Source organism: Typopeltis vanoorti, chromosome 4 (genome assembly GCF_054136105.1).
Source record: "Typopeltis vanoorti isolate ZY-2024b chromosome 4, IOZ_Tvanoo_1.0, whole genome shotgun sequence".
NCBI lineage: Eukaryota > Metazoa > Arthropoda > Arachnida > Uropygi > Thelyphonidae > Typopeltis > Typopeltis vanoorti.
In genome coordinates, this window is record NC_143552.1 from 77,582,980 (window position 1) to 77,597,561 (window position 14,582).

At 37.1% G+C, this 14,582-nt stretch overlaps 1 protein-coding gene across 1 annotated transcript in view; it reads left to right on the forward strand.

Annotated features, from left to right (window-relative positions):
• LOC150107426 (ran GTPase-activating protein 1-like) overlaps positions 1-14,582 on the forward strand; it is a 295,507-nt gene that overhangs the window by 115,959 nt on the left and 164,966 nt on the right. The window contains exon 10 of the mRNA XM_090391286.1: positions 8,277-8,463. Within this exon, the coding sequence (XP_090247412.1) occupies positions 8,277-8,463 (187 nt within the window). The remainder of the gene's footprint in view (positions 1-8,276; positions 8,464-14,582) is intronic.

Genomic DNA, 14,582 nt, shown 5'->3' on the forward strand with positions numbered 1-14,582 from the left:
ATCTATATAGATCACATTATGAAGGAAAGTGGTATTAAACATGATATCAAAATTGGAGATGTTAATGTCAGCTCTTTGCTTTATGCAGACGATACGAGTCTGCAAGTTTCCTTGACTAAATTGAATAACTGTTGTAATAGATATGGATGAAGGTCAGCAATAAAGAGACAAAGACAATGAAAATAGTCCAAATCGTTGAAAATGTCAACTGCATTGTGAACGGAGAACCTGTGGAACAAGTAAAACATTTCACCTACTTAGGTACGATTTTTAGTGAAGATAGTAAATTAAATATGGAAATAGACAACAGAATCAATAAAGCTGGTATGGTAGAAAGTCAATTGAATAAATTCATATGGAATAAGAGAGAAATTAGTCGGAACTCTAAATTAGCTGTATACAAGACAGTGTTCAAACCAGTTTTAACTTGTGGATCTGAGAGCTGGGTCAGAAGTAAAACACTTGACCAAAGACTAGATACCGCAGATATGAGAGTCCTGAGAAAGATTATAGGCATGAACAGATGGCATCAGTGGCAAATATCATGTTAAAAACGAGGATATTAGGAAAGAACTTGACATTGTCAACATCCAGGAATGCATTAGTAGAGCTAATCTCAGGTGGTATGGTCACTTAAACAGAATGGGTGAAGAAAGATTAGCAAAACCAGTGTTCTCTGCCAGGTTGGCAGCAAAACGACCCAGAGGAAGACCAAAATATAGGTGGTTTGGTAGGGTACAAAGTGCCTTAGATGACAGAAATATAAGATCTGATAATATTGGAGTCTTGACAAGTAACAGACTGATCTGGAGGATAATTGTAGATATTAAGTTAGTAATGATGTAAATTTTTCATGTAGTACTATCATATCCTGTACACCCCACTTCAGGGTACATGGCAGGAATTTGATGATGATACTTTGATTATTTTTCTCTGTATGTTCACTGGGCATCTACAGATGCCGTATGGTCACTCCGATGCTCGGTTGACGAGGCCACACCAGGCCTCGCCATGTAGTCCTGTTGTTTTCTTTTCTGGTGGCCTCAACTCTCTGAAGATCAGTCACTCCACACACACACACATACACACCATCCATCCATCCATCTATCTCATTGATGGTCTACCCCTGCCCCTTTCTCCAGGAATTTTACCTTCTATTACTGTTCTGAGAAGTCCTCCTTCCATCCTTTCTGTGTCCTAAATATTTTAACTTTCTTCTGTCATTATCCTTAAGGAGCCTTAAAGTTCTACTAATCTTTTCTAACACCCATTCATTTGTACGCCTTTCAGTATATGATGTCTTCAACAGTCTTCTGTTAACCCCACATCTCAGAAGCAGATATCCGTTTATTATCTGACTTCTTTAGGTTCCAAGTCTCACATCCATAAGTCGCTGTTGGAAAAACAACTGCAATCAAAATCCTCAACTTTGTTCCCATGGAGATTGATCTATCCTTCCAGATTTTAGACAAGTCTCTGACTGTTTTTTTAGTCATTCCTAACCTTTTACTGACTTTTTCTGAACAGCAATTCTTCACATTAATAATGGATCCCAGGTAGTCAAACTTGCTGACTTTCTCAATTCTTTCTCCATTAAGGTACACTTGTTTCTCAAGAGCTTCTATGTTTTTATTTCCTTTGAGAACCATAATCTTTGTCTTGCTAGGATTGAGTTGAAGTCCTCTGTTATTACTGATCTTGTTAACTTTGTCAACAATTAGTCCTAGTTCTTCCATGTCATTACAAAGGAGTACTGTATCAGCATACCTCAGATTACTGATCAATCTACCTCCTATCCTAATTCCTGTCCTGAGCTCATCCAATGCTTCACGCATGATGTTCTCTGCATATGTACTAAACAAGTGAGGAGAATGTAAACATCCTTGCCTAACTCCTTTTCCAACTTGAGAAGTCAGTCAGTCAATCCAACACCTATTCTTACCGTGGCTTCTGGCTCCTTATACAAGTTGACTATCAACTTGATGGTGTGTTGAGGAAAACCCATTCTTTTCATTACTTCCCATAGTTTCACATGCTCAACACAGTCAAAACCTTTAGAGTAGTCTAAGAAACACATTACGATAGGGAGTCTGAATTCTTTATATTTTTCTATGATCTGTCTAAGGCAAAGGATCTGATCTCTGGTGACCTTACTTTTCCTAAAACCTGCTTGTTCCTCAGGCATCTCTGCCTCAACTTTGGCCTCAATTCTATTTAGCGTGATCTTCAATAAAATTTTGCTTGCATGAGATATCAAACTAATAGTTCTATAATTCTTGCACCTCTTCGTATCACCTTTCTTATGTAGTGGTATGAAAACTGACTTCTTGCAGTCTCTAGGCCATGATCCTGTCTCCCAAATCCTTGTAATCAATCTATGAAACACTCTTATCCCTCCGCCCACCTGTGGCCTTAATTAACTCTGCTGGGATTTCATCTGCACCTGGGGCTTTATTGCTGTTAAGCTGCTTAACTGCTCTTTCAACTTCAACACTAAGTGGAGGAGGTTCCAAATCAAAATTTTCCTGGTGAGATGGTTCCACATTTTCTGTATCCACTGTGCTGTACAGTTCCTCACAGTATTCCTTTCCATCTGTTTTTGATTTCTCTTTCTTCTGTTAGTAATGCCCCATTCCTGTCTTTGATGACATTCAATTTAGGCTTAAACTTGTGCTTTAAGTCACGAACTAAATAAAACATCCTTTTATAATTATGCCTTCTCATCTGGAACTCTATTTCTTCACATTTATTAGTATAGAACCTTTCCTTGTCCTGCTTGATGGCTCTTCTGACTTCTCTATGTAATCTCTTGTATTCTTCAGTCCCTATCGCTCTTTGTTTTTCCAACTGCCTTCTTTTGATTAGTTCCCATGTTGAATCTGATATCCATGGGTCTCTTAGTCTTCTTCTTGTACTTCTTTGCTGTATCCTGTATTATCACCTTGACTCCTTTCCAAAGCATTTCTGCTGAGTTCTCATTGGTCTCCAAAACATCATCCAACTGAGTTGATGTTTCTTCTGTGAATCCACTAGGAATTACTCTAACATCCAATCTAGTGGGATGTGCCTGCCCTGGAAGTTTTCGGAGTCTTAGTCTTGCTTTGGCTCTTACTAGCTGATGGTCTATACCACAATCTGCTCCAGGACAAGTATGCACATTAGAGATGCTTGTTTTCCACCACTGGAGAGCCAGGATGTAATCAATCTGGTGCCTTGACCTATCAATGTTAGATGTCCAAGTATAGATTGTCATGGGTGTTTCTGGTAGCAGGTAATAACTAATCTGTTAGCAAGGGGAAATTCCAACAGTCTTTCACCTCATGTGTTACGTTCACCCAGACCAAACATGCCACACTCCGGCCTGACTCTCATACCCTTTCCCACTTTTGCATTTAAGTCCCCTAAGATGTACAGTATGTCTTTCCTTGGTAGGCAGTACAAAACAGTTTGTAAGTTTTCATAGAATTCCTCACCCTCTTCTTCAAGCCTATCCATGTGGGCTGTATTAACTACCACAATTGATACATTAGTAGGTTGAGCCTTAAGTCTAATAGAGAATATCCTGTTATTAATGGGGTTATAATCAAGAAGGCTTCTTGCCTGAGCTGTCTTCAGTATCACAGCTACTCCATGATGTTTTGAGTCACCACCTGAGTAAATAACTAGCTTACCATCCTGTCTTTTGAAGTGACCTTCTCCATTCCATCTGGTCTCTGTAATTCCCAGGATGTCAATTTTATACCTATCCATCTCTTTACAGACAATCTCAAGAGCACCCATCTGTAGACCCCAGACATTCCATGTGCCTATGTAAAATTCCCTTCTAAGATTAATCTTATACCTTCTGTGTTGCTCATTCGCAGTACCACTGACTTTTGATGGAGACTGTAATATACTTCTCTAACAGGACCCTCTGCCTAAGTCCGGAACGCGGCTCTGATTATTCTGCGCGACAGTCAATGCAGCATGAGATGCATTATAAGGCACAACCATATTAGCATTTTGGAGTGAAGTCACTGCAAGAAGAAAGTGGTAGGGTTGCAGAGGCCCTTTCCACATAAGATGAAATAGCAAAATAGGAAGGATTCATCCCTAGTCCTCAAATACTCTAATAGCATTGTGGGGAAGGAGCAAAAAGAAAAGAAAGAAGGAAAGAAAATTTTGATTATTTTTGTTTATTAAATCCATAATTATTCTGTACTTAACAATTTAAAATCAGAGTTCTGCTAATATTTTTATTTTGTTACTTAAGAGCAATGTTTTTCTCATTTTTCTGCTGCATTCTTTCTTTCAATAAACACCCCTTGTAAAATTAAATCACTGTTTTATTTAATTTAAGGAATGTAAAATTTATTTTTGCATGTTCATGTGATTATGTTATTTGGTGAGTTATTAATCACCCATAGTGTTTAATATTTTCTCGAATAATTAATATTATATTTTGTATAATCAGTTTTAACACTTTCATGCTGAACACCAGATAGATTGTGTCATGTGGTGCTCCCATTGGAGGGGGTGTGACAAATTGCCTCTTGCTTTTTGGCATGCTTCTCTTGAGCATATAGAGTATCATCATGTGTGCTTTCCAGAGAAACTGAACTTATGTTAGAAAGGAAAAGACTTTTTGCTTTGCAGTTATATATGTCACCAATAATTAAGACAAATTCTGTAATTGTATTTTTAAATTTATGAAAATTTAAAAATCAGTAATCATGAACTCTTTGCAGGCTGTCTGAGGGAAAGAATAAGTATGAATGTAAAGCAATTTGTTAGTCAGGCAAATTTTTAATAATTTCCAGTTGTGCAGTTATGGGTGGTGCAATAAAAGTTATTCTGATGGACAGTGTATTACATGCCATTCTTGAAGATAGTTACTCACTGAAAAATTAATAGTTATGAGTAACTATCTTTCAGGAAATAACAACATATTGTAAATGACTTTAATTAATACTTTCTGGCAGAAAAAAAATTCTTTTTAAAAAAAAAAAAATCCGGCAGAAGAAATCGTGATCTAAATAGAGCAAGGCATCCACAGCCTTCCCAACCATGTTATGAACAACATCAAACTGGATGTAGCTAATATACTCACCAAAACTCAATCACCAAAAAGCAACCCATCAGAAAAAGAATTTGATGCTCTGCAAGAAATTAAAAGCAATAACAAAATAGTAAATACCAAAGCAGATAAGAGAAAAACTGTGGTTTTAAATCAGTTACATTACTCAGGTAAGCTTGCCTCCTTATTTCTAGGTCATTCTACCTACTTCCCTATAAACTATGATCCAAGCCATATTTCCTCTTGATATCTCAGCCCTGTTTCAGTTCACCATGATCTCAGGCTATTTCATTTGGCAAGGAAATTTCTACAAACAGATAGAGGTGACAGCCATGGGTTCTCCACTTTCTCCACCCTTGGTCAACTTCTTCATGGAAACCTTTGAAGAAAAAAAAGCTTTAAACTCTGCCCCACATAAATCCACTATCTCGCTACACTAGGTGGATGATGTGTTCTCAATTTGGCCAACCTGGATACACTCCACAATTTTTTAACACATCTAAACAGTCAACATCCCAGTATCCAATTTACCTTGGAAAAGGAAAAACAACAGCCTCCTGTTCCAAGACACAGATTACATGCCAGCCTGATGGATCCCTGCATTCTGTTTACAGAAAACCTACACATACAGGTAGTACATTCATCAGCTGTCACCCCCCCCCCCCCCCCAACAATATGGGATTATAAAAATCCTGTATGGCATGGCAAAATCAACCAGTTCTGCTAACAGTGCCCTAACTACTGAACTTGATTATATCCTTAACACTTTCTTAACCAGTGGCTCTCCAACCCCCAAGAAATATTAAAACCCTATAACTGCAACTTCACCTTCCCATTCAGAGTTGAGATTACTCAAAATCTATAGAGCCTCCATAGTCCAGTCGGTATAGATGAAGCCCTTTGGTGGGAAAGATCTGGGTTCAATTCCTGTCTGTGACGTGAGGAACCTGTATTTGGTCTCTTTTGACGAAAGGTGAGTTAGCCAGTCTCATACGGAAATAGGGAATTTTTTCACCTGGAAACTCGGGTTTGTGTACCACAGGTTGAGACCCCCCTACTCTAGCTGATTTGCCTGTATGGTGGGAAGGGGAGGAGAACTTTGATACCTCTGCATGAAATTGGCTAACTCACCCTTCATCTGAATGATGAGTTAGCCCATATAAAGATTTCTAACTTGGTGGCAACAATTGAACTCTGTTCTTTTCCTCTCAAAAAGCACATGTCATGTCATTCTTTAATCTATGATATGGAGGCAGTCGATAAAATAAATTTGAGCTGAAGATACATTTTGTAATAATGGAGATGTTATAGGGTATCGTAAAGTCACGCAACCAAAAGTTTGAATTTGTACCAATTGTTTCCAAATCATTATAATCATTCCTGATGCCTTATGGAAGTTTTTTTTTTTTTTTTTAACTTGGCTATGCTACTAATTAAATATTGAGTTTTATCCTTTATCCAAGTGTTAACAAACAAAGTTTGCGCCTGAAGTACTTTCAGGACTGGGGCAACTCGTGTTAAAGGTGGTATGTTCTCATCACTTGCCTTGGCATCTCCCATAATGCAAAGCACATCTCCTTGCAGACATATACAATGATATGCATTAAGAGAAGAGCCACTACCCTGACTGGTTTTGACCTTTATTGAGGTCTCATCAGTGGTAGCCAGACCAGAGGTGGTGATACTGAGGTGAAATTAATGGAGAAGTCATATTTACCTATAAAAGTTGCCAAAGGGTGTCACACTTTATTACTAAAATGCTCTGGATTAAAAATGAGTTTATGGAAGTTTTTTTTTTTTTCCCCCACTTGGCTTATTCCTTATGCCACTAGATGTCCTATATTACAAACTTTTGGAGACATCTAGTTCTCTGTGACGTATACAGGTTGTTCTCAGTGTAGCTTTGTTCATTGTGGAAGTGAAATGTCTTTTTCCCAGCCGCAACAGATTTTCATTTTGTAAAGTTATTTCACTAATCATTCTTACTCATGTAGGAATTTCTCACTGAGGAATTTCGTGAGAAATATCCTGGTTCAGTAGTTCTCAGAAGTTGACGATAACAAGATTAGTGGAGCGTTTTCGGTAAACTGGATCTGTTGCAGATAGGAATTGCTCCAGATGATCCTCCATTTTGATTGATGATAAAATGGATGAAGTGAAGAGAGTACTGCAGCAGTCCCCAACAAAAATCCTGTCTTGCTGGAACCAACAATGGCATTTACTGACATCAAGGAGTGCCATGAACTTGCCATGCAATCACAATGTCATACAGTAGTGCTCAGAAAGCTGCGAGATGGTTACACCTTCATCTATATTGTGTGCATTCAGTCCATGAACTGAAGGAATCAGATAAAGGCTAATGAATAATCTTCTGCAGATGGTTACACTTGTTCTTTGAAGAACATGGCATAGAGATGCTTGCTACAGGTTTCTTCAGTGACAGTGCCTGAAATCCACCAATTCAATGTCATTTCATGAAAAAGTTTTACATTCTCAAAAAATTGGAGTTACATGATATCACGCCATCGTATAGTGGAACCCATTTTCTTTAAAACGACGGTGAATAGTTCCGTCTGTCAAGACATCATCAGACAGTTCATGGCACTCCTTGATGTCAGTAAATGCCATTGTTGGTTCCAGCAAGACAGTGCCATGTGCCACACATTGAATAGTACCGTACATTTTTTGCAAGAAATTTTTGGTGACCATCTCATCTCGAAAGAATTTTGACCTTCAAGATCACCAGATTTATCACCACCAGATTTTTTCCTTTGGGGGTATCTCAAAGGTGTTGTCTATTGGAATAATCCTCACACACTGGATGAACTAAAAATTAACATTTCAACAGTGTTCAAAAACATCAGTGTGCAGATGTGCTTAACAAGGTGTCATCAAACCTGGTAAAAAAAGAGCACGAGTTTATATTCATGAAGGAGGTAGCTATTTCCTACATATGTTATAATGAAGTTCCTATTCTTCTTTTGTTGTAAAGTTCTGATTATAATCTGTATTTGTAGCTGTTTCATTTTTCATATGCTTGTAATTAACCTCAAAACAGATGTGTTATTTTTGGGTTGCTTGACTTTATGATCACCCTATAGGTGCAATATTTGCTATCTTCTCAAAAATTCCTAAAAATATTAAAGAGGGATGGGAGAGTGCCATTGACTATCTGAAGTCCTTCTTTTAATAATTCAGTAAACATTTTCACATATTTTAGTGATGATGAAGAAGTAGATGAAGAAGAAGAAGAAGTTGAAGATGAAGAGGAAGTGGAGGAGGAAGATGATGTAGAGGATAGTGAAGAAAAATATGAAGATAAAGAAAAAATAATAAATTGTGATGAAGAGGAGGAGAATAAAGAAAACAGAAGTTCAAATTCAATTGTAATTGTTCCTGATGCAAGAGTAAGTATATATTATTGATTTTTTTTCTATTCCAATAAAAAATATTCAGTTGTCAAATGAAAATGACAGATTTGCTTTTAAACTATAATTTACAGAAATAGATATCCAGTTATATAGAAAGAGAACTATTGATATAGAACCACTGAATTTTGGATCAAAAAGTAAGGATGTGACAAATGCAGTCAAGCGGAAGAAAAGTAAGAGATGCTGGTGCTTGTTGAAATGATTTACGAGGATGGTCTGAAACGTTCTCTGCCTAACAATGAAAAAACGAATTTATAATTTCAAAATTATTTTTATTTTTAAACATAATCTCCCTTAAGACTAATACATTTATTCCAGTGATGTTCCAGCACCATTATCCCGTCCATGTAGTGGTTCTCAGTAAGATCTGCAAAATACTCCTCTACAACTGCAATCACCTCTTGATTCGAAGAAAAACGCTGACCAGCGAGGAAGAGATAGAAGTCAGTGGGAGTCAAATCTGGGGAATAGGGTGGATGTTCCAACAATTCATAGTGCAGATCCTTTAATTTTCCCATTGCCAAAACACCTTTGTAGGCAGGTGCATTGTCCTGATGAAGGATGATTTTTTTCTTCTGCAAACCGGGTCTTTTGTCATGACTTTTTTCATCTAGTATGGTTAAAAGATCGGAATAACATTCTCCAGTTATTGCTTTACCCTTTTCAAGATAATTAATAAACAAAATACCTTTAGCATCCCAAAACACCGATGCCGTGACCTTTCTTGCTGATGGAACGGACATTGTCTTCTTTGCTGCTAAATAACTGGCTTCTGGACATTGTCTTCTTTGCTGCTAAATAACTGGCTTCTGCCCTGTTCACTGCTGTTTGGATTCTAGTGTGTAACGATGAATCTAAGTCTCATCCATAGTAATAAATCGATGCACAAAATCAGTTTTATTCTTGTTAAAACGCTCCAAGCACTGTTCAGAGATTTTCATGCCAGTGCATTTTTGATCTGCTGTGAGCAAGCATGGAACCCATCTTGCACAAATCTTTTTCATTTGCAATTCTTCATGCAAAATATATCCTACACGTTCTTTTGAAATGCCTCTAGTCTCAGCAATTTCACGCACTTTGACTCGCCAGTCATCCAATACCATATTGTGCACTTGATCAATGATTTCTGGTGTTGTTACAATTTTTGGACATCTTTCACGTGGATCATCTTCAAGGCTGGTACGAACATGTTTAAACTCGGAAGCCCATTCTTAATTGTCAAAAATGAAGGAGAGGAGTGCCCATAAACTTTTATGAACTTAGAATGAATTTCTTTGACATTAAACTTTCTTTTACAAAAAATTTTATAACTGCACGATACTCAATTTTCATTTCAAGGGATACAGACAACACTTTTGCTTTAGACGTATAAAACAAGCTACTTAATAGAATGACTTGCATTTCACATGGATGCTTATGACAGATGTACCAACTTAGAAAAAAAAAATCATGCCGATACTTTTGCCATCTATGATTGAGGCCAAGAACTTTTCAGACCACACTCATAAGTAGTGATAGAATATGAAAGAGAGTATATGAAAGGATTTCTGAAGGAAGGAAGGAAGAAAGAAGTGTGTGTGTGTGTGTGTGTGTGTGTGTGTGAGAGAGAGAGAGAGAGAGAAAACTGTTTAATCTATTACCAAGTTATCCTACCAGATGATTTGGTGTGCAAGAGTACATCAAATTTCTTGAAATACGAATGTCAGTGAAGAAATAGGCGCAAGTTTTTGGATGTGTGAAGGGCGGTTTGATGACAGAAAATACTTGTATAAGAGGGATGGATGGCCTGCACTTGAAAAGATCCTGGGAGGAACAGTGTGTGTGTGTGTGTGTGTGTGTAAGTTCAGCGAAGTTATGCAAATGTGACAATAATATGAATGTCAGTGAGCATGGTTGTGAATCTGTTGAAGATACTTTTCATATACTTACATCTACAGTCTGGGCTAAGCAGACTGTAGATGTAAGTATATGAAAAGTCAGGAGATAACATGTTTATATACAAATATCACAAGTAGCAGGAACAAAAGTAGTAACTGCAACTTTAGAAGGATGGGGTACTACCACTGATATTGGATGATTTTAGTCCAGTTAAAATATAAAGTCATGAAAGCAATAATAGACATATTCCATGTAACAGTGCGTTTGAAGCTGTCTAGTGTGGAGTGGAGGCTAAGAGTATGAAATATATGGAGGGGTGATGTTACAGACCTGACAGTTCAGTTATTTCTGCCTATAGTCCCATAGAAAATTCTTCCAAGGAAGAAGTGGAGGAATTTTTTTGAATCATTAGAACAAGTGACTGACATAAAGATAATAAAAAAATTGGTCTTTGTTGGAGATCCGAACAGCAGAGTACGAATGAATCCCCACCAGGCATATAAGAACATTTTGGGAAAATTTGGAGAAAAGGACAAAGCTAATAATATTGGCAAGTATTCATTGAACTTCTGCTCTGGATACAGACTAGTATCCAGAGCAGAGTTGAAACATGGTGTTAGCATTACTAACACCATGTTTCAACATAAAGATGTGCAGAAGTTCACATGGGGAGAAGACACAAGAAATAGGAAAGCCTCGTTGACTACATCATTGTTGATAGTGATATCATCATGCTCATTCAAGATACAAGAGTGTATAGAGAATTTGAAATTGGAAGTGACTATTATTTAGAACTAAGCAGGATTAAAATGGATATCACATTTGAAAGGAACAGTATGTAAGGAAGTTTTAAAAATAATTAAATTTGAGCAACTTTTTAAGTAAATTGTAGACTCAGTTATACAAACATTATTGAAGAAAAAATTAAACATATTGAAAACAAGAACCAGACCTTGGAGTCTATGGCTTCATAGACTCCTGAGGAAGACATTGATTCAGCTAGGGAGGTATGTGAAGTTGTCTGCAAGGATGGAAAAATTAAAACACCATGGTGGACACAAGAAGTTAGAGGCAGTCCTGGAAAAGAAGAAAGCATACCAAAAGTTCCTAGCAAATAATTCGACAGATGCCCTAAAAGAATACAGAGAAAAATGTAAGAGAGCTAAGCTGTGTGTAAAGGTAGCTAAAAAAAAGTCATGGGAAGACTTTGGTAAGAATACTGAAAATAAATATCAGGACTGTGGCAAAATGTTTTGGAGGCTATTGGTGAAGCCAATAGCCTCCAACTGTAAAAGGAATCAAAGATGATAAAAGTGACATGAAAACTGAAGATAAGGATATCCTAGATGGCCAGAGTAATTACTTTGAAGGACTGTTAAATGAACCAAGCAGTGACAGAACCATACTAGAATATTTTCAATAGGAATGCAAAGTGGAGTACATATCAATGCATGAAGTAGAAAAACCACTCAAAAACTTGAAATGTGGAAAGACAGCTGGAGTAGATATTTGACCAGAAATGCTTAGGTATGTAGGTATAAAAGTTTTGCAGTGGCTACACCGCATAATTCTGAGGGAGTGGTCAGAATCAAATTCCAGATGACTTGAATAGAGCTCATAGTATCCATCTAAACAAAAAAAAAATGGAATAAAATTGAATGTGAGAATTATAGAGGAATTTCTCTAAAAGTGTTCCAGATAAGATTTATGCAAGCATATTTGAAAAGGGGTTGAGAAAGATTCTGGAAGAGAAGCTTGAAGAAGAACAAGCTGGATTCTGGTCAAATACAGGTTGTCAAGATCATATTTTCACTTTGACAAATTGTTGAGAAATCATGAAAAAAGGATCTGTACTTAAGTTTTATAGATCTGGAAAAAGCATACTACAAGATGCCCAGAGACAATCTTTTCAAAACACTACAATTATATGGGGTGAATGGAACATTATACAGAGCAATATACAGTCTATATTTAAGTTCTCAGCAGTTTGTTCTAATTCCTTCAGTTAGAACTGAAGGAATTATAGGAAGATGGTTTACTGTAAAATCAAGGGTAAGACAAGGATGCACATTATCTCCACTCTTATTCTTCATCTATGTGGATCATTATGAAAGAAAGTGGCATCAAACCTAATATTAGAATTGGATATGTCAAACTTAGTTCTCAACTTTATGCAGATGATGATGTCCTCCTAAACACATTTAGTGCAAGTCTCTAGGATTCACTGACTAAATTGAATAACTGCTGCAACAAATTTTGGAGTGCTTAAGCACTTTAGTGTGCTTAAAGGTCAAAGCTGTATAACTGAGAGGAGACCTACACATAGCCTTTAATGGAATGCGGAGAACCGACCAGGGCTGCTGACCTAATGTTCAGTCCTCACCTTCTCGTGGTGCAACCTGCCAGGTAATTACCTGGATACTGAATGAACGAGGATGGGCTGGCAATTTGGGATTTAGCTGACCAAATTGTATTCTTATTGACTTAAACCAAAATACAAAATGATGGTACAACATAACAAAATTTCATGCCGTCTGGGGCGTTGCCTGGTTAAACAAGACCCCCTTTATTTTCTCCAGGGAACCAGGGCGAACAACGAAAAGTCAGCTACTGGAACAAATCTGAAAGCACATCCCAACTCAACATCACCAGAGTTAAAGATCGGTACTATCAACATAAGGAGCCTGAATAGAAGAAATGGAGCTAGCTGAGGAATTAGATAAGTACCAGATCGACATAATAGGGTGACTGAAACAAAAAAGACAAAAACTGGTGAGATGTTTCTTAGCAATAAATACAAAATGTTATATTCAGGCAATGACAATCAAGGAAAAGAAGGAGTAGCCATAGTATACACAAAATACGAGGATAATCTTCTTGAATGGCAGGCAGTCTCAAGTAGAGCGATGTGGGCAAATATGAGAATGGGGAATTGGACAATGAGACTTATTTGTGCCTATGGTTCCACAGAAGGTTCTACTAAGGTAGAAGTGGAGGAATTTTTTGATGCTTTAGAGAAAGCAACTGACACAATGAAAAAGGAAAATTTGATCCTAGATTTGGTAAATTTGGGGATCTAAATAGCAGAGTAGGAAATGATTGTCAGACATAGAAAAATATTTATGGGAAAATTTGGAGAAAAGAACGAAGCTAATAATAATGGCAAATATCTGTTGAATTTCTGCTCAGGACATGGACTGGTTATTACTAACACCATGTTCCAACATAAAAATGTGCACAAATCCACATGGAGAGAAGAGGCAAGGAATAAGAAAAGTCTCATTGACTATGTTATTGTTGATAGTGATGTTTTCTCCCTGGTGCAGGACACTAGAGTGTACAGAGGATTTGAAATTGGAAGTGATCACTATTTAGTCTTGAGCAGGATGAAATTGAATTTCATATTGAAAAGAGTAACATGTAAGAAAGTTTTAAAGCAAATAAAAGTTGAGCAGCTCTCAGATGTGAACTGTAGACTAAAATACACAAAGATTATCTATTTTTCATGTAGTACTATTATATCCTGTACACCCCTTGAGGGTACATGTCAGGAATTTGATGACGATGACAAATTTTTGATGAAAATCAGCAATAAAATGAATTCCAAAGCTTTGCGAATAGGCAGCGCGTAGAACACTTCAGCTGCATTCTGAATGGATAGCCTTGTTCTATGAACAAGTAAAATATTTCAGCTATATAGGAACAGTTTTTGGTAAAGATGGCAGATTAAATCTTGTAATAGACAACAGAATAAGCAAAGCTGGTACGGTGGGTAGCCAGCTGAATAAATTTATATGGAATAAGAGAGAAATTAGCCAAAACACCAAACTAGCAGTATACAAAACAGTGTTTAAGCTAGTTTTAAGTTATGGATCTGAGAGTTGGGTTCAGAAATAAAGCACTTTATGAAAGACTAGAGACCACAGATATGAGGGTTCTGAGAAAAATTAGGCAAGTGAGCTGATGGCATCAGTGGCAGAATCATATTTAAAATGGAGATATTAGGAATGAACTTAACATTATTAGAATTCAAGAAAGTGTCAGCAGAATTAATCTAAGGTGGTATGGCCACTTAAATAGAATGAGTGAAGAAAGGTTAGCAAAACAGGTCTTGAATGCCAAGATGTCAGGAAAGAGACCCTGGGGAAGACCAAGGTCTAGGTGGATTGATTCGGTCATTAGTGGCTTAGAAGCACAAAGTGTTAGATATGACAATA